Consider the following 21,907-nt stretch of genomic DNA (forward strand, 5'->3'; position numbering starts at 1 on the left):
GGCCACGGGGACAGAGACAGAGACAGAGAGAGATCTTATGTCTCTTCTTACAAGGACACAAATGCTGTTTGATCAGGGCCCCACCCTGATGACTTCATTTCACCTTAATTACCCTACCCCCAAATACAGCCACATTGGTGGTTGAATTTTAGGAGTACACATATGAATTTTAGGGGGACACAAACATTAATTCCCTTCGGGGCTATGGAAACCCCTTGTCTCCCATTTTCTGATGGGCTGTCAGCTTTGCTTCAGGTCTGAGCCTGGTTCTGATTTGCGGGACCACCCGGGCATGGGTCAATGGTATGTGGGTTCCATGGCCAGGTCTCACAGTGACCCGAGGGGCCTGGAAGCTTCACCCCCAGCTTTGGGCACTGGTCACGCAGAGGCTGGCTCTCTCCTGAGCTGCACAGCCCGACGCCCGAGAAAAACTGCCTTGTTCAGCTTTCCGGCAATCCAGGGCACAGGATGCTCAAGGTGATGGCACGGGGCTTGGCACCCTCGTGTGCACAGCTTGGGAGCATCTGGAACGTTGGGACTTGTGCAGCAGAGCAGTGAGAGACGGGCTTGGGAGGGTGGGAGGCTGCATGGGGAGCCGGACCCCTCCGTAGCCCCCACCTGCCTGGGATTTCTCCCCCGGTGGGCTCCTGTGGGCCCGGAGCTGGGTTGCCCCGGGCCCGTCTTGGGGGCTCTGCCGTCTGGAAGGGCTGCTTTCCAGCTGTGCCACAGCTCTGTGGGTCGTCCTTGCTGCCGTGGTGTCTGCCCAGCCGGATTCCCTGCCCCGGCCTCCGAGCCCCTCTCTCCGTGTGCCTGCCCGGCGCTGCCAGGAAGGGCTTCTGATTCCTATTATGAGCTCTGAGCGGGGATGCAGTTGGTGTTGTGAACGCAGACGGGGCCCCAGTAATGGGCCGGCTCAGGCCACGCTTGGAAGCCTCTCTCTGGAGTTGATGGCGGTGCCTTAAGCAGAGCTGTCTCAGGAGAGGCAGGCGGGGCCGCGGGGGTCAGCACAGAGTCGGGGGTGGGTGGCTGGACAGGGGGCCCAGAGGCTGAGCGGGATGTGACGGTGGCGCCCTGTTTGCCTCCGTTCCACCTGGGACTCGTGTCTCTGCTGCTCCTCCCCGACACGTGGCAGGGCCAGGTGCAGCCAGGAGACAGGCCCCACCACCCCGGGTGTCCTCCGCACCCCAGCAGGGCTGGCTTGGCCCCGGAAGGGGACTCGGGCACGGGCTCCTCGCCCACTCGCCCCATGTGGGGAACCGGCAGGATCGTGAGCGCTGTGTTCTGACTTTGGGGGAACGTACTTGCTTTGAAGGAGCTCTGCTTTTGGCAGACAGCGTGGCCCTGGCCTGCTCCGAGCCCTGAGGCCGCTCACGTGCTCTGCGTGTTCTCCGGCTGCTCCCGGACCCACTGGCGTCGGTGGTGCGGGGTGTGCCACTCCTGGCCCCCAGAACCAATGACAGTAAACGGTCTCCCCAAACTCGGGCCCTGAGGCCAGCGGCGCCCTGGAGTCTGTGATGACAGCACAGGTGGCATCTGGGGGTGAAGCCCTGCCCCCCGGCGGTCGCGGTGTTTTAGTACCAGGCCTCAGGTTTGCTCTGGTCCAGGCCCGCTGGGCAGTGGCCCGCGCCTCCCCGGGGCACAGACAATAACACATTCTCGAAACTTTGCTCCAGAGCACGGGGCCTGGCCCTCCCTGACCACGAGGCCGCTACCAGTGACTTGAAGGAGGCACCAGAGTCCAGGTGCCCTCTCTGGGTGCCCAGCCTCTCTGAGTGCCCCCCCCCCACACCAGGCACAGCCCCACCCCATCCACTCAGTACCTGGGCACCCACTCGGCCAGCCTGACCCGCAAGAGCCTTGCCCTGTGTGGGCCTGAGCGTGAACACCTGGACCCCTGGCATCCTGGGAGTGGGATGCAGGTCCCTGGCTCTGTGGCCTTACCGAGTGCTGTCCCCACAGCTGCTGGGAGGAGCAGGGACTGTGTGAGGTCAGGTGGGGGTGAGGCCTGGCCTGGGGTGGGCAGGAGCTGCACTGGTCCATCAGGAGCTGGGGGCCAGGCCTGCAGGTCATGGTGGCCATCCGCGGAGGCCCACGCCTGCCCCTCTGGCCTGGCCTGACGACCTAGATAGTGGGATGTCGGGGTCTTCGCCAGCCCTTGCTGGCCTGCCACCTCCTCCAGGGAGCCTCCCAGCCTGCTCGGACTCTGAGCCCTGGACGCCTTGGCTCTTAGGGGACCCCAGTGTTTTGGATTCTGTGCTGGGTGGGGCTGGGCTTCCATCGGGGTGGGCGGCCTGCTCTGTGGTGCCTCCCTACACCCAGTCCTGGGGCAGCCTGGGCCAGAGGACCCAGATTCGGACCACGGCCCTGTGTATCCTGTGTGTGGGCCGAGAAGCAAAGCCAGGCCCACGAACCGGACAGGAACAGTGCCGCCCTCTCAAAGCCCCTGCTTCTGGGATGTGGACAGAAAGGAGGAGGGGCTTGGAGGGCCCGGAGTCTTCCTGCAGGAGGTGCTCTGTGCCTGCCCGGGGCCAGGCTGTCGTCCTGGGCTGACCTGGCTCCTCTCGGGTCCCCAGCCATCAACTCCTGCGCCGTGGGCAATGGCGGCTGCCAACACAACTGTATTCAGCTCACGGTGACCCAGCACCGCTGCCAGTGCCGGCCCGAGTTCCAGCTCCAGGAGGATGGCAAGCGCTGCACCCGTGAGTGTGCCACCAGCCGGCGGGAGGGGCAGGACCAGGGCTGGGACTCGCATTGGGTCCCCCGTTCTCCGCGCACTCACAGACCTGCCCGGGAGCCCCACAGCCTGAGCCCCGCCCTGCTTGGCTGCTGGTGCTGGAGGGGGGCCTCAGGGGGAGCAGGGGCCCCCTTGGCTGCCGAGAGGCTGTGGGGCATCGCCCAGCCCCTGTGGGCACCAGGGAGGAAGCCGGTCAGGCTGTGCTCTGGGGTCACACATCCTCGGGGGGCAGGAAGCTCAGGACGGGGGTACGGGGATGAAAAGGAAGGGCATCCTGCATGTCCCCCAGTTCTGAGGCCCACCTTGGGCTTGGCGTGGGCACGTGGGACCCCAGCCCTGGCCCTTGGGCGGAGGGGCCTGCCCAGGCCCCGTCTGACACCTTGCCCTGGGGTCTCAGGACTGCCTGTCGTGGAAGGGGGTGGTCTGCTGATGGAGAAGGTGGAGCAGGTCCGGGAGACCCCTGAGAAATGGCAATGGGGGCTGGGGCGGGGCAGGTGCTGAGGGAGTGCTCCTGACCCTGCCCGGCCTCTTGGCTCCCGGGTCAGGAGTGTGGGTCTGAGGGTCTGAGGGGCCGAGGCCCGCAATGAGGGTGGAGTGGCACAGGGTCACGGGGCTGGGGGTTCCGACAGGAGAAGAGGCACTGGGGGAGCTGTCCGTGAGCCCGCTGTCTGACCAGGGCTGGCCTGGCCGGTGCCCTGCTGTCTTCTCTGGAGTTGTTTGGGGATGCCCGGGGCTAATCTTACCCCTAGTCCACTGCCCAGTCCGTCAGGCCAGAGCAGGAGGGGTGAGAGCTCCAGGTGGGGGCCTCACGAGAGGCCCCGGAGAAGGTACCCCGAAATGCCGGAGCCCCCCATCTCTTCCCTTTGCCTCCGTGCCTCCTGGCTGTGACCGTAGGGAGAAACCCGTGTACGGACCGGAACGGCGGCTGCATGCACACGTGCCGGGCGCTCCGGGGCCTTGCCCACTGCGAGTGCCATGCAGGATACTGGCTGGCAGCAGACCGCAAGGCCTGCGAAGGTAAGACGCCCTCCCTGCCCTTGGGCTGGTCCAGGTCAGCTGTGCGGGGCTCGCCTCCTTGCCTCCCCCTGCACCGGCCTATAGGCGTGGGATGGCCCCTGTTGTCACCCTTGGATGACCTGGAATGACGCAGGTTTATCTCCGGGGCTGGGGGGCAGGGTAGGGGTGGAGGGTAGAGAGGAGGGGCCGGAACCCAAGGAGCTGCTCCCAGCGAGAGTCTCATGTCGGCAGGAAGGCAGATCTCAGGTTGCCTTGTTATTTTTACGTTTCTCGTGTTACCTAAGTAGTACCTGCTCGTTAGGGAAACAGGAAAGGGTGAGGGAGGAGAGAGGAGGAAGCATCACCGTGACCCGGGTGGCATCCCCGTGTCGGCTTCCAGGTGTCTCTACAGCTTGTTTGTTAGTGGGCACATTTAGCATCACCCCAGAGCCCGGTCGGGCGCAGCTTTCTGGAATGCGCTCCGACCTCCTGGCTGCATGGGTGTCCGCTATGCGGTGTTGGTTAGTTACCCAGTCACAGGACTCCGGTGTCCCTGCTCCTCCCTCTTACAGGCGGCTCTGGACGAGCAGCCTTGGGGAGGGGTCTGTGCGCATCCCCCGTAACTCTGAAGCGATACGGCGTGTCCAGGGCAGGCAGCAGTCATTTTCCCAGGCATCCTGCCAGATGGCCATCAGAGAGACGGGGCCCGCAGGTGTGGAAGCTTGCGGTTCCATGTCACCACCAGGAAAGCGTTTTAGGCATCGTTGCCAACGTGACGGGCACGTCCTGGCACTCTGGATGCAGGTGGCTTCAGAGGGCGCAATGGGAGGCGGGGCTGAGGGTCAGCTTCGTCCCATGGACTCTTAGGGGTGGGACCAAAGCAGTTGTCGGGGACACTGGGATTTGGGTCCTAAGGCCAGTGCCACGTGGCTGCGGGGAAGAAGCTGGTAGCCTCTCCCTGGATGTCAGCGTGCGCTTTCTCCGGCTGGCCCCCCGGAGGCTGGTGGTAAGAGGCCCCTCCTGTGCCCGGCCCTGGATGAGGGGGGGCTTGGCGAGAGCGGGACATGCACACCTCAGAGACCGCGGGCTCAGAGAGGCAGAGCCCCTCGCCTGATGCTGTTGGTGGGGCCTGAGCACAGACTTCCAGCCATGCCTTCCTCGCCCTGGGAGGGAGCTCGGCTCTGCACCTGGAGTGTGATGGTGAAAACACAGGCACTCAGAGGGAAGGCGGGAGAGGACCCTGGGGCCCTGGGCCCTGAGCCCTCGGCAGAGACCACCCCTGGGGCCCTGGGCCCTGAGCCCTCGGCAGAGACCACCCCTGGGGCCCTGGGCCCTGAGCCCTCGGCAGAGACCACCCCTGGGGCCCTGGGCCCTGAGCCCTCGGCAGAGACCACCCCTGGGGCCCTGGGCCCTGACCCCTCGGCAGAGACCACCCCTGGGGGCCTGGGCCCTGAGCCCTCAGCAGAGACCACCCCTGGGGGCCTGGGCTCTGACCCCTCGGCAGAGACCACCCCTGGGGCCCTGGGCCCTGACCCCTCGGCAGAGACCACCCCTGGGGGCCGAGTCTCTCAGGCCAGTGGCCCAGAGCCCCCAACCCCCCATGTCTCCCACCCAGATGTGGATGAATGTGCCACAGGCCTGGCCCAGTGTGCCCACGGCTGCGTCAACACTCACGGGTCCTTTAAGTGTGTATGCAACGCAGGCTACGAGCTGGGTGCCGATGGCCGGCAGTGCTACCGTGAGTGGACAGTGGGCGATAGCACCACGGGGCGTGGAGGTGCCTGGGGGGCAACACAGCTCCCCAGTCCCAGCCCGCCACGGCGGTCGGCTCGCTTTGGCCGAGGGGCAGAGATTCCTTGTCAGTCAAGGGCAGTGCTGGGCTTGGGGGCTGCGTGTGGGCCCCGGGAGGGTGGGAGGAGGACGGGAGACCCCAGGAGGACAGAGGGTTCCAGAGCCCGCCTGGCCCAGGAGCTCTGTGCTGCCTGTTTCCCAGCAGAGTGGCAGCGGCTGGGGCCGGGAGGACCATGCCGGCTCGGGGCGTCACCCCAGCCCCTGTCCCACGTCCCTGGTGGCGGGTGTCGCCGCAGGGATCGAGATGGAGATAGTGAACAGCTGCGAGGCGGACAACGGCGGCTGCTCCCACGGCTGCAGCCACAGCAGCACAGGGCCCGTCTGCACCTGCCCCCGCGGCTACGAGCTGGACGAGGACCAGAGGACGTGCATTGGTGCGAGCCACCTCCTTCCCGAGCGCCCCACCCCCGAGCCAGGGGCTTGCTGCTGCCCTGGGTCTGCGCCTGGGTTTGATGCCATGACGAGGACGCTCCCTCCCATCACCCCCAGTCCTGCCCCGGGTGGAGGCGGGAGTGGTACGCGGGGGCCTAGTGCGAGGCAGCGTCGCGACCCACGCTGCCAAGCGCCCGCCACACCTCCACCTCTGCTCAGCCACTTGGTCAAATGCCCACGTGCCGGGAGCAGCACCCGAAACACTGTGGTGTGCGAGCACCCCCTCTGCACGAGGAGCCCTGCTTCCGAGATGGCTCCCATTACCCTCCAGCCCCCAGGCTGCCCCCACAGCAGGCAGGCGGCCCCGGGGCCGTGACCTGTGTCTTGCGTGTGTCTGTGTGTGCAGGACCAGGACATGTGTGCATGTGTGATTGTGTGCGAGGACATGCAACTCACATGCAGGTGTGTGCGTGGTTGTGTGCATGGGGTTGTGTGCGTGGGGTTGCATGAAGGTGTGTGTGGGTGCCTGCAGATGTGCATGGGTTGTGTGCAGGTGAGCATGTGGTGTGCAGCTCTCTGTGTGGTTGTGTGCAGGTGTGCGTGTGGGTGTGTGCAGCTGTGCATGTGGTTGTGTGCAGGTGTGCGTGTGGCTGTGTGCAGGTGTGCATGTGGTTTGTGCAGCTCTGCGTGTGGTGTGCAGGTGTGCGTGTGGTTGTGTGCAGGTGTGTGTGATTGCAGCTGTGCGTGTAGTTGTGTGCAGGTGTGCGTGTGGTTTGTGCAGCTCTGCGTGTGGTGTGTGCAGGTGTGCATGTGGTGTGTGCAGGTGTGCGTGTGGTTGTGTGCAGGTGTGCGTGTGGGTGTGTGCAGGTGTGCGTGTGGGTGTGTGCAGTGGTGCGTGTGGTGTGTGCAGGTGTGCGTGTGGTGTGTGCAGGTGTGCGTGTGGTTGTGTGCAGCTGTGCGTGTGGGTGTGTGCAGCTGTGTGTGTGTGCAGGTGTGCGTGTGGTTGTGTTCAGTGGTGCGTGTGGTGTGTGCAGGTGTGCATGTGGTGTATGCAGGTGTGCGTGTGGTGTGTGCAGGTGTGTGGTTGTGTGCAGGTGTGCGTGTGGTGTGTGCAGTGGTGCGTGTGGTGTGTGCAGGTGTGCGTGTGGTTGTGTTCAGTGGTGCGTGTGGTGTGTGCAGGTGTGCGTGTGGTGTATGCAGGTGTGCGTGTGGTGTGTGCAGGTGTGTGGTTGTGTGCAGCTCTGCGTGTGGTGTGTGCAGTGGTGCGTGTGGTGTGTGCAGGTGTGCGTGTGGTGTGCAGGTGTGTGTGATTGCAGCTGTGCGTGTAGTTGTGTGCAGGTGTGCATGTGGTTTGTGCAGCTCTGTGTGTGGTGTGTGCAGGTGTGCGTGTGGTGTGTGCAATGGTGCATGTGGTGTGTGCAGGTGAGCATGTGGTGTGTGCAGTGGTGCGTGTGGTTGTGTGCAGGTGTGCTGTGGTGTGCAGGTGTGTGTGTGGGTGTGCAGCTGTGCGTGTGGTGTGCAGGTTGTGTGCAGCTGTGCGTGTGGTGTGTGCAGGTGTGTGTGTGGTTGTGTGCAGGTGAGCATGTGGTGTGCAGCTGTGCGTGTGGTTGTGTGCAGGTGTGCTGTGGTGTGCAGCTGTGCGTGGTGTGTGCAGCTGTGCGTGTGGTGTGTGCAGGTGTGCATGTGGGTGTGTGCAGCTGTGTGTGTGTGCAGCTGTGCGTGTGGTTGTGTGCAGGTGAGCATGCGGTGTGCAGGCGTGCGTGTGGTTGTGTGCAGGTGTGCACACACTGGTGTGCTGTGGAAGGGTGCACATGCGGCGGGCGCCTGGGTGCCAGCCGGGCTGTGGTGTGTGCCCCACAGATGTCGATGACTGTGTCGATTCCCCGTGCTGCCAGCAGGTTTGCACCAATAGCCCTGGCGGCTACGAGTGCAGCTGCTATGCCGGCTACCAGCTTGGCGCCGACGGCTGCGGCTGTGAGGGTGAGCGCTAGGCAGCCGGGTTGGCTGGGGAGTGGGTGCTGGTTGAGCACCTGCCATCGGCAGGGCTGTGGGGACCTGCCCACTCCCTCCCCTGCCGGAGGTCACTGTCTTTTCCTCGGGCTGGGCCTGCACCCCTGGCTGCTCCCAGCCTGGCCTCCCTCGGGCGGTGCACCCCGTCCCTCTGACCCTGGGGACAGGAGGATGGCTGTGGCGTGCGTATCACCCAGCAGGCCCCTGTGCTGTGGGCAGGGCCGGGGCAGGAGGGGCCCCCGAGGCCCCGACCCCCGGAGGACAGGCGCCAGCGGCCCCGGATTTGCCCACAGACGTGGACGAGTGTGCCTCCGGCCGTGGCGGCTGCGAGCACCGCTGCACGAACCTGGCCGGCTCGTTCCGGTGTTCCTGCGAGGACGGCCACCTGCTGGACGAGGACCGCCGGGGCTGCAGCCGTGAGTCTGAGGGGCGCCACGGGGACCCCACCTTCCTGGCTGGACGGAGCCCACTTCAGTCCTGCCTCTCGCTGTGGGACAGGCGGGGGGCAGCAGGGTTGGGGGGAGGGGCCGGACAGACAGGCGCCCCCAGGCAGGGTGTTACTCAGGGGCCCTGGAGTCGGCTCCTGCCCCGCCCAGGTGAGAGGAGGGACATCGTTCCCGGGACTGAGGACAGCGTCCAGAGGGACAGAGAGCTGTTCCTGTCCCCACACCCACTCCTTGCTCAGGGTCCCTAGGACCAGCAGGGGGGCCGCGACAGCCGGGGTAGATGTGGCATGGGTCAGGGCCTCAGAGCCCGGAGTCTCCTCTGTCCTGAGAAGTAGGGTCAGGAGTGCAGCGGGCATGTCCCGGGTGGCTGGGGTGAGGAGGGGCCCCGGGGTGGGGCTCAGGCCCGGAGCTGCCTCTGGGCACCGAGGGGCAGGGAGTCCAACCCCGGGGCGGCTGGGTGGGCGGCAGGGGCTCAGGGCCCTCTGTGCTCCGCCCAGCCCTGGAGGTGCCCGAGGTGGGCCTGGACGGCCACCTGCCCCTCGTGCAGCCCCTCCCGCACGTGGCAGTGCTCCAGGACGAGCTGCCCCACCTCTTCCAAGATGACCACGTCGGGGCCGAGGCGGAGGAGGAGGAGGAGTTGCGGGGCGAGCACACGTTGGAGGAGAAGTTTGGTGAGAGGTGGGCCCGTCCCCAGGGCTTTGGTACCAGTGCCCCCTCAGGCCTGGCTGCCGCCCACCCTGCGGTCTTGGGTGTGAGGAAGGGCTCCCGTGAGGGCCTCGCTGGACCACGGCGCAGAGAGGCCAAGCTGCTTGGTCAGTTTGCCCAGCGCGCCCGGGGCTGAGCCTGGGATGGGGCCACTAGCTCTCTGCTTAGGGCCCTTCCCAGCCCCCCATCTGGGTCCCACGTCTCAGCTCGCCCACGTGGGGCCTTCACAGCCTGAGGACGTCCCTTGTGCCCCCTTCTCTGGCCTGCTGCTGGGCGGAGTCCAGGGCCAGGGGTCAGGCTCTGAGGCCCCTCTCCCGCTGTGTCCCCCAGTCTGCCTGGACGACTCCTTTGGCCCAGATTGCAGCTTGACCTGCGCTGACTGCAGGAAGGGGGGGACCTGCCTCCCCAGCCTGCGTGGCTGTGACTGCCCCGACGGCTGGACCGGGCTCGTCTGCAATGAGGGTGAGGCTGCTGTGAGGGGCAGGGTGTGGGCGGGGCCCCTGAGCCCCAGGACCTGCGCAGCACACACAGTTTACGCCTCCCCGCCGGCCCTGGGCAGGGGCTCCGCAGGTCCATCCGTTCACTCGTTCACTCGTTCATTCAGGGTCTCTTGGCTTCCTGCTCCGTGCCAGGCCCTGTTCTAGGTGCTGGGAGACCCCAGGGGCTAGCAGGGCCTGGTGTCTGCCCCTCACAGATGTCACGGTGGACAGGGGTCCGGCGACAAGCCAACAACTAAGACATAAAGGGGTCTGATGAAGAGCAGCGAGCGGGTGGGCCAGTCATGCCCAAGTCCCAGTGGGGAGAGGTCACCTCCCCAGGCCACGCACCAAGTTGGTAGCCGAAGCACATTTGAAAGCTGCTTTCCCAGGCTCTGTTCAGAGCCTGTCCACTCCCTGCCCAGCGACCCCAGTAGTCTCAAGGGCCGTAGTGACTGTCTCTGAGGGTCTGCCAGTGACTGACTCTGAAAGTGCTGGTCGAGAAGGTGGACGTGTCAGAGTTCAGAGAGAGAGGGTGTGGCAATTGATTGGAGATGTCTGCCGTGCCCGTGGGCAGGGACAGGGAGCACGAGTGCCGTCGGGTGCTGCTCTGGGAAGTTGCTTTTGAACTGGGTGGCTCGACCCCCAGGAGGGTGTCTCGGTGTCTCTGGAGGGGCTTCTGGGCCCCGAGTCCCCCTGCAGGCCAGTGACCCTTGTGCTTCTCTGTGTCCCCTGCAGCTTGTCCCCCAGACACCTTCGGGAAGAACTGCAGCTTCTCCTGCAGCTGTCAGAACGGCGGGACCTGCGACCCTGTGACGGGGGCCTGCCGCTGCCCTCCGGGTGTTAGTGGAGCCCACTGTGAGGACGGTGGGTGCAACCCTCCAGGGTTGTCCTCTGGGTGGAGGGGAGGGGTGGGCACTATCTCTCATCTCCTAGTCCCCTTCCTTCTGGGGGAAGGATGAGGCCCTTTAGTGGAAGAGGCATTGAGTTTTCTACATCTGGTGATTCTCCCGGGGCCTGACTATAGCAGGTGGTGAGGACTTGTTGGAAGTATAGCACTTTTGTAGCAGGGTCCCCGGGAAGGTAGTGAGCTCCCTGTTCCTGGAAGCATTCAAGGAAAGCTATATGATGGCTGGGTGGGATTTGCAGAAGGGAGCATGCCTGGGCTGCGGCTGCATGGGACGACATTACCATCCTTTTTAACTTGGAAGTTGCAACATTTCTGGAGGAACTAGAGTCCACATAAGTTTCCCAGGTGCTTGATGCTTCATCTTAAAGTCTTCAGAACTTTAAGTTTCTGCTTCTTTTGCTGGCGAATGTAGCTAACATATCAAGGACTTCCCGCCTTAGCAGCGGATGGCAGCGATCAGTGGACCTGTCCCCAGTGCCTGGGTGGCCCGCGGGAGCTCTGTGGGGCAGGTTTCTAAGTCCCGGGGCGGCCAGGCAGGGCTTTCCACCCCCTCCCTCTGGTCACCTTCTCGGCTTGGTTAACGTCCCTGCCTATCTTCCCCTGCGATCTGCCATCCCTATTCTGCGGAGGCTGAAAGCCCACTGCCTGTTGGGCGCTGTATGTGTGATGGGCCCTGGACGGACCCCAGGGACTCCCGGCAGATAAAGCGTCTGCATTTTAGTGCTTCCGCTCACGACGTGGTGTGGCTTCTTGGGGACCGGGTCTCAGTCAGGGTCCTGGGGGTAAAGTGTGCCCGTGCAGGTGAGCTTGAGGAGACTTGTCCCAGTTCTCAGGGGCCCCGTACTAGTCTCCTAGACTCCAGGTGCCCCGGGCTCGTGGCTGCTTCTCCGCAGTCCGTGCCTCTGTCTCCCCGTGGCCTCCTCTTCTTGTCTCCGGCCTCCCTCTCCTTTCTCTTCTAAGGACACTGGTTGGGTGAGGCCTGCTCCGTCAGTGCAGGATGGCCCCACCTGGTGATCCTGGTGGTTAGGATGTGGACGTACCTTGGGGTCACCATCCAGCTCCCTGAGGCCCTTCAATAGGCAGGACGGGGGCAGGACAGAGCTGGAGGGGAGCGTTTTGGGAAGGAATGCCAGAGCCCTGTCCTGGCCCTGGGCCCCCTGAGCTTAGGCCCGTGTCCTTCCCTCTGTGAGGTTCAGAGGTCAGGCTAGGTGACCACCGAGGGACAGACGTCAGGACGCTGCAGGTGCCGGTCAGACGAGGAGGGTGGGCTTTCTCTGAGCGTCTCCCATGTGTGTGCTAGGGACGTGCTTGGTGTCCCGCTCTGGCCGCCATCCAGGCCACAGACCCTAGGGGCAGGGGCCAGCCAGGGCAGATGGCCGCATCCATGGGGTGCACCTCGTGGCTGTTCTGCCCTCGTGATGCCCTCGCCCCCCACCCCGGGACCCTCCCTGTCTGGGGTGCAGCGCCCTCAGGCTGCTGGTGGCCCAGGCCTCTCCTGACTCCTGTGCTGGTCCTGGGGCCCCTTGGAGCATCTCCTCGGGGGGCGGCCATGTCCGGGTGGGCAGTCAAGAGGCTCCCCTTCCCCCAGGCTGCCCCAGAGGCTTCTACGGCAAGCACTGCGGTAAGAAGTGCCACTGTGCCAACCGGGGCCGGTGCCACCGCCTCTACGGGGCCTGCCTCTGCGACCCGGGGCTCTATGGCCGCTTCTGCCACCTGGGTGAGTCCCACTGCCCGCTGGCTGCCCGTGTCCGGGGGGCGGGGCCACAGCATGGGCCGGGCGCTTCCTGCCCGCGGTCCAGCTTGTGTTGGACCGTCACCGTTTACAGGTGAGGATGCGGGGGCTCAGCAAGTGCCCCGGCTGGGATGTGGGGTCTGTGGGCTCAAAGCCACGTCCTCGGGACTGCACTGGCCGCCCGGGCGTCTGTCTGGGTGGGCGGTGCCAGCCCCAGCCAGGCTGGTGGGTGGGCTGAGCGTGGGCAGGGGCAGGCCTCCCTCGGAAGCTCCAGGGCACAGAGCTCCAGGACATTCCTGGCAGCAAGTCCTGAGCCCCCGGTGGGGTCACCCCTCTCTGCGTCCATAGACACCTGGGATGCGAGAGGCGGTGGGACGCTGGCGAAAAGCAAGCAGGCTTCATCCTAGCAGCTCTTTGTAAAAGGATTGTATAGAGGGAGGCAGTGAGGATCCCGAGCGTTTCCTGGCTGGGAAGTGCCTCTCTGAGACCCTGTTTCTCATCTGTGGAATGGGCACAAACCCGCGGCTCTGCGTGGGGTCCCGGACGCAGCTCGGTGGATGGGGCCGGAGACCCTGGGCTGGGGAGGGTGGGCGCTCACAGTGGGCAGGCCCCCTCACGGTTGGTTCTGGGGTGCAGCCTGCCCACCGTGGGCCTTCGGGCCGGGCTGCTCGGAGGAGTGCCAGTGTGAGCAGCGGAATACGCGCGCGTGTGACAGGAGGGACGGCAGCTGTGCCTGCAAGGCGGGCTTCGGGGGCGAGCGGTGCCAGGATGGTGAGTGCAGGGCTGTGGAGGGAGGGCCTCAGGGCCGGCGGAACCCTGCAGACCCCTCTCCCCTCTCCCCCTGCAGAGTGCCAGCCCGGCTTCTTTGGGCCAGGCTGCCGGCAGGCGTGCACCTGCCCCCCGGGGGTGGCCTGTGACCCCATCAGCGGCCAGTGTGGGAAGCAGTGTCCTGCCGGCTACCAGGGGGAGGACTGCAGCCAAGGTGAGCGGCCAGCCCTGGTGTGCGGGTGGGGTGCAGGTTGTCTGGCCCGTGCCGGGCACCGGGCACCGGAAGTGCTGGTCCTGGCGGCACCTTGACCTGCCATGTCCCCACCCTGGTCACGCGGCGGTGACTCAGCCACAGGTCTGCCTGTCTCTGTGCACCCGAGAGGGCAGGAACTCGTGTGTGTGTGTGTGTGTGTGTGTGTGCATGTGCACGCACGTGCAGGGCGGCCTGGAGAAGGGCCAGTGCCTCTCCAAGATCGTCCCCTCCCTCCCTCACTTGCTCACTCATTCTATCACAGAACGCATTAAGTGAGCTTTGTGCTGGAAGCTGGGCCAGGGGGCTCCTTCCTGGTGGGTCTGAGCAAGCGGGACAGAGGCAGCTGCTCCCGAGGGTGGTGGCTTGGAGCGAAGTCTGGGCCGGAGGTGCCGGCGTGGGGCGCGGGTGGTGACCAAAGGCCCTCCACGTGGATGCCCGGGCTGGGGGGCGGCATGAGTGGGCACCAAGCACGGGCGAGGCTGGAGGCTGGGGGCCCCTCGTTTACATGGGGAGCCCTCGCTCTGAGCAGTGGGGCTGCCGTGGCCGCCGACGGGGCACAGGCAGGTTGGGACCTCCCTTGGCACACTGTCCTCACCCGTCCGCCGGGGGTCAGGTGGGAGCAGAGGGGGCCTGCGGTGTGACTGGTGTGACCCCGACCGGGTCAGCGGCTCGAGTCCCCCTCAGTCAGAGCTGCCCGCCCAGCTGCCCCTAAGTGGCCTGGGGGCCACCGCCCAGCCCCAGCCGAGGGGTGGGTCTCCCCTTGCACTCTGGCCTGGCCCCTCCCACTGAGTGGTGGTCCTGGAGACCTCCGGGGTGATCCCACTGAGGGCTCTCGGGTCCCCTCGGTACAGGAGGGGAGTGTGTAGGGCTCGGAACCCAGCCCGGAAACCACCCTGCCGCCCGCAAGCCTGACCTCGGCTCTGAGGGGCTCTGTGGTCCCAGGGGCCTTCAGTAGCCCCGAGCATGTGTCTCATCCATGAAACACCCCAGGAGCTGGTGGGCTCAGGCCCCCTGACTCCGCCCGACTCCCCGTCCCCCCAGATGCGCACGTCCCCTGCACTCCAGCACACGGCAGGCCTGCCTGCACCTGCCCTCTTTGGCGGCCTGTGTGCTGAGACGCAGGAAGGGCCTTCACCCCCAGCCCTTCCCTGCTGGTTTTCTTTGTCTTTCTTTTCCTTTTTTCTTTAAAAGCCTCCAGGGCCCCAAGGATGAGCCACAGGAAATGACACACATATTTTTACAGCAATAATGGGCTCCCCGCTGCTGTTAGGTCTGGAAAGTATTAACCCCCAAACATGCGTCCGCCCCCAGTCAGTGGAGCGGGGTCTCCCCTAGGTGGCGGGACAGCTCCATCCGGCCCCGCTGGGCCTCCCTGCCCGCCCCGGTCCGCACTGCGTGGGTGCCTGTGTGCGTGTGCTGCACCCCATCGCCTGCTGCGTGCGTGTGCTGCACCTGGCCACCTGGTGCGTGCCCTGCGCTGCACCTGCGGTCCAGTGGGCGGGCCTGTGCCCGTGGTGGGACGTCGGTGGATGCCCGCACGGCATGGGCCCTCACGGCGACAGTTCACCAGGGTGTGTCCTTTGTCTGGAGCCCATCTTGGGTCCCAGGGAGACCCCAGGCCTGGCGCCCCCCCCCCCCGACACCTCATGCCCCTCAGGCAGGGAGCGTCCTCAATTCTCAGCCCCGCTGGGTGTTTGGGTGCAGGGCGGGCTCTGATTCTTTGGTGTGGAGGGTGCCTCAGCCCGCCCTCTCCAGGTGCCGTGCTGGCCTTCCTGCGCTGGGAGCTTTCCCTCCAGCAGCACTGGGGCGGCCGCACGGTGCTGGGGCTGGCAGGGCCCTCCCTCCACCGCGTTGCCTCCCCAGCCAGGGCAGGTGTGAGGTCTGGCGCGGTGCCCTGCAGGCCCACTAGAGCAGCCACTGCAGCCCTCACGGGTGGGGCGAGGCTCCGTGGCCCCTGCATTCTTTCCTGAAGCCCTGCTGTGGGCCCAGAACCGCCTGGCCGCTCTCATTCCTGAACATGGGGGTGACCGGCAGGGGGTCCCCAGGGTGGACCAAAGTGGGAGGAAGGCAGAGCCAGCCCTGCCCCCCGCTCTCCAGGGTCCTGGCTGCCCGCCTCCCAAGCCCTGCTGGCCTGTGGTCTCCAGGCCGCCCCTCACCACCGCTCCCCAACGCAGGTCAGCCCAAGCAGGCCCCTCCTTGTCCTGCCCCGTGTCCCCCGTCTCCTGCCCACTCCCATGACCGCCCTCGTCACCCAGGGGACCCCGGCTGTGTCCAGCAGCGCTGCTGGGGCAGGGGGAAGGTGCCGGGGGCAGGTGCCCGGGGCAGGGTGGGGCCTCCAGGGGAGGCGGGCAGCTCCCCGTGGTGGAGGCTGAGGCCCTCCGCTCCCTCCCGCAGAGTGCCCGGCCGGGACGTTCGGCAGGAACTGCTCAGGCTCCTGCTTCTGTGAGGGGGCCCCCTGCGACCGGGTCACGGGGCAGTGCCTGTGCCCTCCTGGGAGGACCGGGGCTGACTGTGGGGCAGGTGAGTGGCAGCCATGTCCCGGGGTCTCCTAACCTCCCTGGGCTGCATGACTCCTGGCCGTGTTTGGGGAGCCCAGCCTGGATCCCACTTGGGGACCCCAGCCCCGGGCTGTGTTTGGGGAGCCCAGCCTGGATCCCACTTGGGGACCCCAGCCCCGGGCTGTGTTTGGGGAGCCCAGCCTGGATCCCATTTGGGGACCCCAGCCCCGGGCTGTGTTTGGGGACCCCAGCCTGGATCCCATTTGGGGACCCCAGCACCGGGCTGTGTTTGGGGAGCCCTGGCCTCAGCCCTGGAGCCCTGCAGACCCCAGGCCAGTCCACAGCAACTGCGAGAGCTCACAGCAACCAGCCTTGGGTCTGGACGTGGGCGCCTGCGGCTGCCCTGTGGCCATGCCCACGGAGGGTGCACGCACTGGGAACTGTCAGCCGTGGAGACAGGTTGACCAGCGGCCCCCAGCCCTCCCCGGGCCTGTGGCTTGTCCTCTAGGCACCTGTTCACTCTGGGTGCCCCCCTTTTGCCTGTTGAGCCATTCTAGGGCAGGGGCTCCCTTTCTGGGGGTGGACGCCCTGTAGCCTCCAGCCCATGAGGAGGCTGGGGTTCCCGTGACCTGTGCCTCTCCCTCCTCCGGGACAGCTCAGGTGGGAACAGAAGTTCCTGCTCCCCGATGGGCCCAGCAAGGCCCCAGGGGAGACTGACTGGCTGTGGTGGGGCTAGATTGTCCTGAGGGTCGCTGGGGGCTCGGCTGCCAGGAGATCTGCCCGGAGTGCGAGCACGGTGCCTCCTGTGAGCCTGAGACCGGAGCCTGCCTGTGCCGCCCCGGCTTCATGGGCAGCCGCTGCCAGGACAGTGAGTGCCCGCCGCCCCGACCTCGGCCCCGCCTGCGATCCCCGTGTCCCGCCCCTGCGTCCCGTACCCGTGTCCCCCTGTCCCCGGCCCCGAGTCCCCTGTCCCCAGCACGCTCACCCTGCCCTCCCTGCAGCTTGCCCAGCAGGCTGGTTTGGGCCCAGCTGCCAGATGCGATGCTCCTGCATCAACGACGGGCTCTGCCACCCGGTGACTGGCCGCTGCAGCTGCGCCCCGGGGTGGACCGGCCTCCGCTGCCAGAGAGGTAGGCGGCCTGATGTGCAAGCGTCCCTGCCCTGCCCTGGGGAAGCCTCCGCCCAGGCCCCGGGGAGGGCCCTGGACCCCAACGTGGCTGTGGTCACCTGCACAGGGTGACCCGGCCCCTGTCGCAGCCTGTGACAGCGGCCACTGGGGACCCGACTGCAGCCACACCTGCAACTGCAGCACAGGCCACGGGAGCTGCGACGCCGTCAGCGGCCTGTGTCTGTGTGAGGCCGGCTATGCGGGCCCGTGGTGCGAGCAGCGTGAGTCCCGGCCCAGCCCGCACGCGCACACACATGCACACCGGCACGTGCACACACATGCATACGCACACGTGCTCATGCCCAAGTGTCGGGGACCTAGTCCTGCCCTCCTGTCCCCGGACAAACAGGGAGTCTCCTTGCCTGAGCCCACCCCCCTCCCTCCCCGGCCTGGACCAGGCTCCACCCTCCCACCTGCCTGGGCCCAGCAGAAGGCCCACCTGGAACAGCAGGGAGAGGTGGGGCAGTTGCACCCCACAGGACACCTGGCACCTGGAGGAGGGGAGGAAGATGCCTGCTAAGGACCGAGGGCCTTGCCCTGGCCGGGTTGGTGGGTCTGGGTGGGCCTGGGGCTCCCTCCTCCCCAGGGCTCGGGGCTCGGTTCCTAGCTGGGGGACGGTTGCAGAGGCCTTGGGTATGGAGGGGCTTCTCCCGCCCCCACAGTCCCGGGCCCTGGCCGGGTGGTGGTGGACGCCTGGGGAGGATTGGGTCAGGCCCACCGTCCCCCCAGCTGATGGTCTGGTGTCTCAGGGTGTCCCCAGGGCTACTTCGGGCCGGGCTGTGGGCGGCAGTGCCAGTGTGAGCACGGGGCAGCCTGTGACCATGTCAGCGGGGCCTGCACCTGCCCGGCCGGCTGGAGGGGAACCTTCTGTGAGCGCGGTGAGCCAGGGTGCAGGCCGGGGTGGCCGGGCGTGTGGGTGGGGACCCATGACCCCTGGCCATCTCCCATCACCGCCCCCTGCCTGCAGCCTGCCCGGCCGGCTTCTTTGGAGTGGACTGCCACCGCGCCTGTGACTGCAGCACCGGGGTGCCCTGTGACGCCGCGAACGGCTCCTGCCTCTGCCCTGCTGGCCGCCGGGGCCCCCGCTGTGCCCAGAGTGCGTGAGGCCCCCATCAGCCCTGGGTGCTGCCCGCTAGGGTTAGGGTCAGCCCTTATCTGTGGCCACCCGGACTGGTGCCCAGGCCAGAGGGAGGGGCAGATGGACCACAGCAGCCTGGGACCATCTGCTGCAGCCCCTCCCGGGGTCCATCCCCCCGGCCCCTGACCGCCCCTCTCTCCTGCAGCTTGCCCAGCCCACACGTACGGCCACAACTGCAGCCAGGCCTGCTCCTGCTTTAATGGGGCCTCCTGTGATCCTGTCCACGGGCAGTGCCGCTGTGGCCCTGGCTGGATGGGGCCCACCTGCCTACAGGGTAAGCCCTGCCCAGGAGTCTGGGGCCAGGCAACGTGCTTGCCCCTCCCTGGGCCGTGCAAGGTCACATGGTGTGGGGCACGAGGTGGGCATACAGCTCGCTGGGAATGGAGGGCAGGGAGGGCGGGGGCCCATGCCCCCACCATGGGGCACCTGGGGAGGGGAGGAAGGCTTAGGACCACACCCTTCAGCCCTGAGCCCCCCGAGGCTGGGCAGGTGGGCCCGGGGAGCCGTGGAGCAGGTCGTCCTAGAGGCAGCCCTAGGTCCCTGCCCTTTGGGGCGGGCCTGCAGATCCAGTGGGCTGGCCCTCCGAGGGCTCAGGCCCCCGGCCTGGCTGGCGGGGACGCTGCAGGTCACTTCTCTCTCCGTCCCCAGCCTGTCCCGCGGGCCTCTACGGCGAGGACTGTCAGCATTCGTGCCTCTGCCAGAACCAGGGCACCTGTGACCCTGTCTCAGGCCACTGCACCTGCCCAGAGGGCTGGGCTGGGCTGGCCTGTGAGAAGGGTGAGCGCTGGGCGGGCGGAGGAGGAAGGAGGGACCCTGGGGGTCTGGAGCCCAGGGCCAGCGCCCCGGTGTGCCTCGGTGCAGCCCCCTCCCCCTGTGGCTGCCTGGTGTTGGGGGTCAGGGTCCTGGGGTGTGGCCTGCAGTGTGACCAGCCCACTGGGCACCCCTCCTTCCCAAGGACACGGGATCCGAGGCTCTGGGTGCAGGACGCAGGGGCGGGGCGGGGGTGTCCTGGGTCCCAGGGGCATCGCCCTGCTCCAGGGCTGGACCCTCACCGGTCTCCTCACATGTCCCCGCCTCTGCAGAGTGCCTCCCGGGGTTCTTCGGAGCCGGCTGCCAGCACGTCTGCGGGTGCCTCCACGGCGGCCTCTGTGACCGGCACACAGGCCACTGCCTCTGCCCGGCCGGCTGGACCGGGGACAAGTGCCAGAGCCGTGAGTGGGGCGGGTTAGGGCCCCCTCCAGTGTGGCCTCAGCTCACGCCAGGGTGTGGAGGCGTCCCCGGGGTGGGCAGTTGCCAGGCAGGGGGCAGGGCTGTGGGCTGAGCTCCCGGGGCCGCCCCGCCTCTGTCCAGGGGGCCGCCCCGAGCAGGACTCAGCCACCCGCCCGCCCGCCCGCCTCTTTCCCCGCAGCCTGTCCCAAGGGCGCGTTTGGGGTTCGCTGTGAGGGGCACTGTGCCTGCCGGCGGGGAGCCACCTGCCACCACGTCACCGGGGCATGCCTCTGCCCGCCGGGACTGAGGGGCTTGTGGTGTGAGAATGGTGAGCCCCCAGCTCCGCTGGTGCTCCGGGTGGGGTTGGGCCCTTCACACGGTGACCCCTCCGGGCCCACGCCCCCCTGCAGCCTGCCCGCCCGGCTGGTTTGGAGAGGCCTGTGCCCAGCGCTGCCAGTGCCCACCCGGCGTTGCCTGCCACCACGTCACCGGGGAGTGTCACTGTCCCCCAGGCTTCACTGGGCCCGGCTGTGAGCAGGGTAGGTGACCAACCTGGGCGGGCCCTGGGGCAGGGGGTGGCTCAGGCCACACGTGCCCCTGTGCTGGGCCCCAAACCTCTACCCGCAGGAGGGGCTCCGGGAGGTGACTCCCGGGAGGACGCTTGCTCCAGGCAGGGCCGGCACCAACCCCCTGCCTCCTCACCCCAGCCTGCCCGCCCGGCGCCTTTGGGGAGAGCTGTGGGCAGAAGTGCCGGTGCCCCGGCGGGAACCAGGCCTGCCACCCTGCCTCGGGGGCCTGCGCGTGTGCCGCTGGCTACCACGGTGCTGCCCATGCCGCCCGCTGGGCCCTCGGGAGATGACGTGGGAGGTGGGAGGTCAGGGCCTTTGGAGCCCCCTGGCCCCTGGCAGCTGGCCCCTCCCCCTGCAGGGTGCCCACCCGGGCAGTTTGGGCCCGGCTGTGAGCAGCTGTGTGGGTGTCTCAACGGGGGCTCCTGTGACGCGGCCACAGGGGCCTGCCACTGCCCCTCTGGGTTCCTCGGAAGCGACTGCGGCCTCGGTGAGTGGCCAGCCTGCGGGCAGGACAGCCCCTGACCACCCCCCTTCTTGGGCCCGCCCCCCGGGGCCCGGCCGCAGGCTGGGCTAAGCTGGGGGTTCCGTGTGACCAAAGCATCCCTGCCGGCCAGCTCTGCCTGGCTGTGTGCTGTGCCCCCAGCTCAGGCCGTGTCCACCAGGGGCCATGCAGAGGCCAGCCGGGCATCCTGCCGAGAGAAGGGCCTTTCCCTGAGCCAGGTGGGGCCTTTCCAATCATCTGGAATCCTGGCTGGGCTGGCGGGGTGGGTGGGGGCCGCCGTGAGTCACTCGCGGCAGCGCAGGCCGGCCCCCAGCAGAGCCAGCGGGCAGGGGGCGTGGCAGCAGGCAGCCCCGCCCCATCTGGGCAGACACGGGAGTCTCCCCACCCCGCCCCATCCCCGGCCCATCCCGCCCCCTCCCGGGTTGACACGGCGGAGAGAGGGGGAACCAGCCTGGAGTGGCCACCCTCCCATTTCCTCCTGGCAGCCTGTCCACACGGCCGCTTCGGCCCCGGCTGTGCCCACGTGTGCGGGTGTGGGCAGGGGGCGGCCTGCGACCCCGTGACCGGCACCTGCTCCTGCCCCCCCGGGAGGACCGGCATCCACTGTGAGCACGGTGAGAGCCTGCTCCCGCTGCTGCCTTGGGTACCTCACGGTGTCACTCCGTCAGCCTCGGGGCGAGGGTGATGGGGTGAAGCCCTGGGGTCACTGGGGGAGAACTGGGTCCCCACCGTTAATCCCCCAAGTGCCCTGAGGATAAGAAGTGAGGGTCTAGCTTGCGTTGACAGCAGCGCCCACTCGGGTCATCGGGTCATCCAATAGCACCCCATGCCTTGCCTTGACCTGTGACCCCAAGGCCCAGGCCATCAAGTGACCTGTGGCCAGTGGGGGATGAACATATTCTGACCCAGAGCCCCCCCCCCAGCAGGAGGGGTCAGGCGGCTGTTTCGTCTGAGGACGGAGCCAGCTTTCTGGCTGATGTCCTCTTGGGATGGGGTCCTTCTGGCCCTTCTACCAGGCCCAGTGGCCAGGGACCCCACCTAGAGGGAGGCCTGGAGCACAGCCCATGGTGGGGAGACGGGGTGGTCCCTGGGGACAGTGGTGGGGGCTCATGCTTACGGTGGCATGCATGGTCCTCAAGGCCCTGCTTGGCCTGGCCCCGCACCCTGGTGGGTCTGAGCCCCCTGCCGCCCTCTGGTCCTCATCAAGGGGCCGGTCACACTCCCCGAGGCCCGCAGGAAAGGACGGTAGCCATGGGTCAATCAGCGTGTGAACAGGGGCCACCTGGAGTGCAGGGTTGCCCAGCCTCCTCTGTGCTACCACCTCCAGGAAGACTTCCCTAACCCCCTCCCGCCAGCTGGGCAGGCACTCACAGCCCCTGGAAGGCCCTGGTCCCTTTCGTCCTGCGTTATCCTCAGCGCCAATCAGGCCCGGCATCTGCGGAGGGTAGATGAACAGGCAGGACGTTGTTGGTGTTGTTTCCTGGCGCGTGTGTGCCCAGGGGGCAGGGACTGGTTCTGAGAGGCCCGGGGAGTGTTTGTTGAATGACTGTCAGATCGGGGGCGGGTGCGT

General features: G+C 67.1%; 1 protein-coding gene across 10 annotated transcripts in view; it reads left to right on the forward strand.

The window, feature by feature from the left end:
- Positions 1-21,907, forward strand: part of MEGF6 (multiple EGF like domains 6) — a 99,512-nt gene that overhangs the window by 73,323 nt on the left and 4,282 nt on the right. For 5 of the 10 annotated variants that reach the window (XM_082354593.1, XM_082354595.1, XM_082354596.1 and 2 more), the window contains 25 exons: positions 2,574-2,699; positions 3,629-3,751; positions 5,346-5,468; positions 5,818-5,955; positions 7,814-7,933; positions 8,257-8,379; positions 8,907-9,080; positions 9,445-9,576; positions 10,329-10,457; positions 12,089-12,217; positions 12,869-13,003; positions 13,080-13,214; positions 15,648-15,773; positions 16,488-16,619; positions 16,753-16,881; positions 17,009-17,140; positions 17,669-17,797; positions 17,887-18,015; positions 18,203-18,331; positions 18,706-18,834; positions 19,140-19,268; positions 19,466-19,594; positions 19,677-19,805; positions 20,194-20,322; positions 20,823-20,951. In XM_082354593.1, coding sequence (XP_082210719.1) covers positions 2,574-2,699; positions 3,629-3,751; positions 5,346-5,468; positions 5,818-5,955; positions 7,814-7,933; positions 8,257-8,379; positions 8,907-9,080; positions 9,445-9,576; positions 10,329-10,457; positions 12,089-12,217; positions 12,869-13,003; positions 13,080-13,214; positions 15,648-15,773; positions 16,488-16,619; positions 16,753-16,881; positions 17,009-17,140; positions 17,669-17,797; positions 17,887-18,015; positions 18,203-18,331; positions 18,706-18,834; positions 19,140-19,268; positions 19,466-19,594; positions 19,677-19,805; positions 20,194-20,322; positions 20,823-20,951 — 3,267 coding nt within the window. Of the gene's footprint in view, positions 1-2,573; positions 2,700-3,628; positions 3,752-5,345; positions 5,469-5,817; positions 5,956-6,595; positions 6,937-7,693; positions 7,934-8,256; positions 8,380-8,906; positions 9,081-9,444; positions 9,577-10,328; positions 10,458-12,088; positions 12,218-12,868; positions 13,004-13,079; positions 13,215-15,647; positions 15,774-16,487; positions 16,620-16,752; positions 16,882-17,008; positions 17,141-17,668; positions 17,798-17,886; positions 18,016-18,202; positions 18,332-18,705; positions 18,835-19,139; positions 19,269-19,465; positions 19,595-19,676; positions 19,806-19,973; positions 20,088-20,193; positions 20,323-20,822; positions 20,952-21,907 lie in introns of those variants that run through there. The other 5 variants (XM_082354594.1, XM_082354600.1, XM_082354592.1 and 2 more) reach the window with 4 other exon arrangements.

This window comes from Balaenoptera borealis (genome assembly GCF_965194805.1).
Source record: "Balaenoptera borealis genome assembly, chromosome: 1".
Taxonomy (NCBI): Eukaryota; Metazoa; Chordata; class Mammalia; order Artiodactyla; family Balaenopteridae; genus Balaenoptera; species Balaenoptera borealis.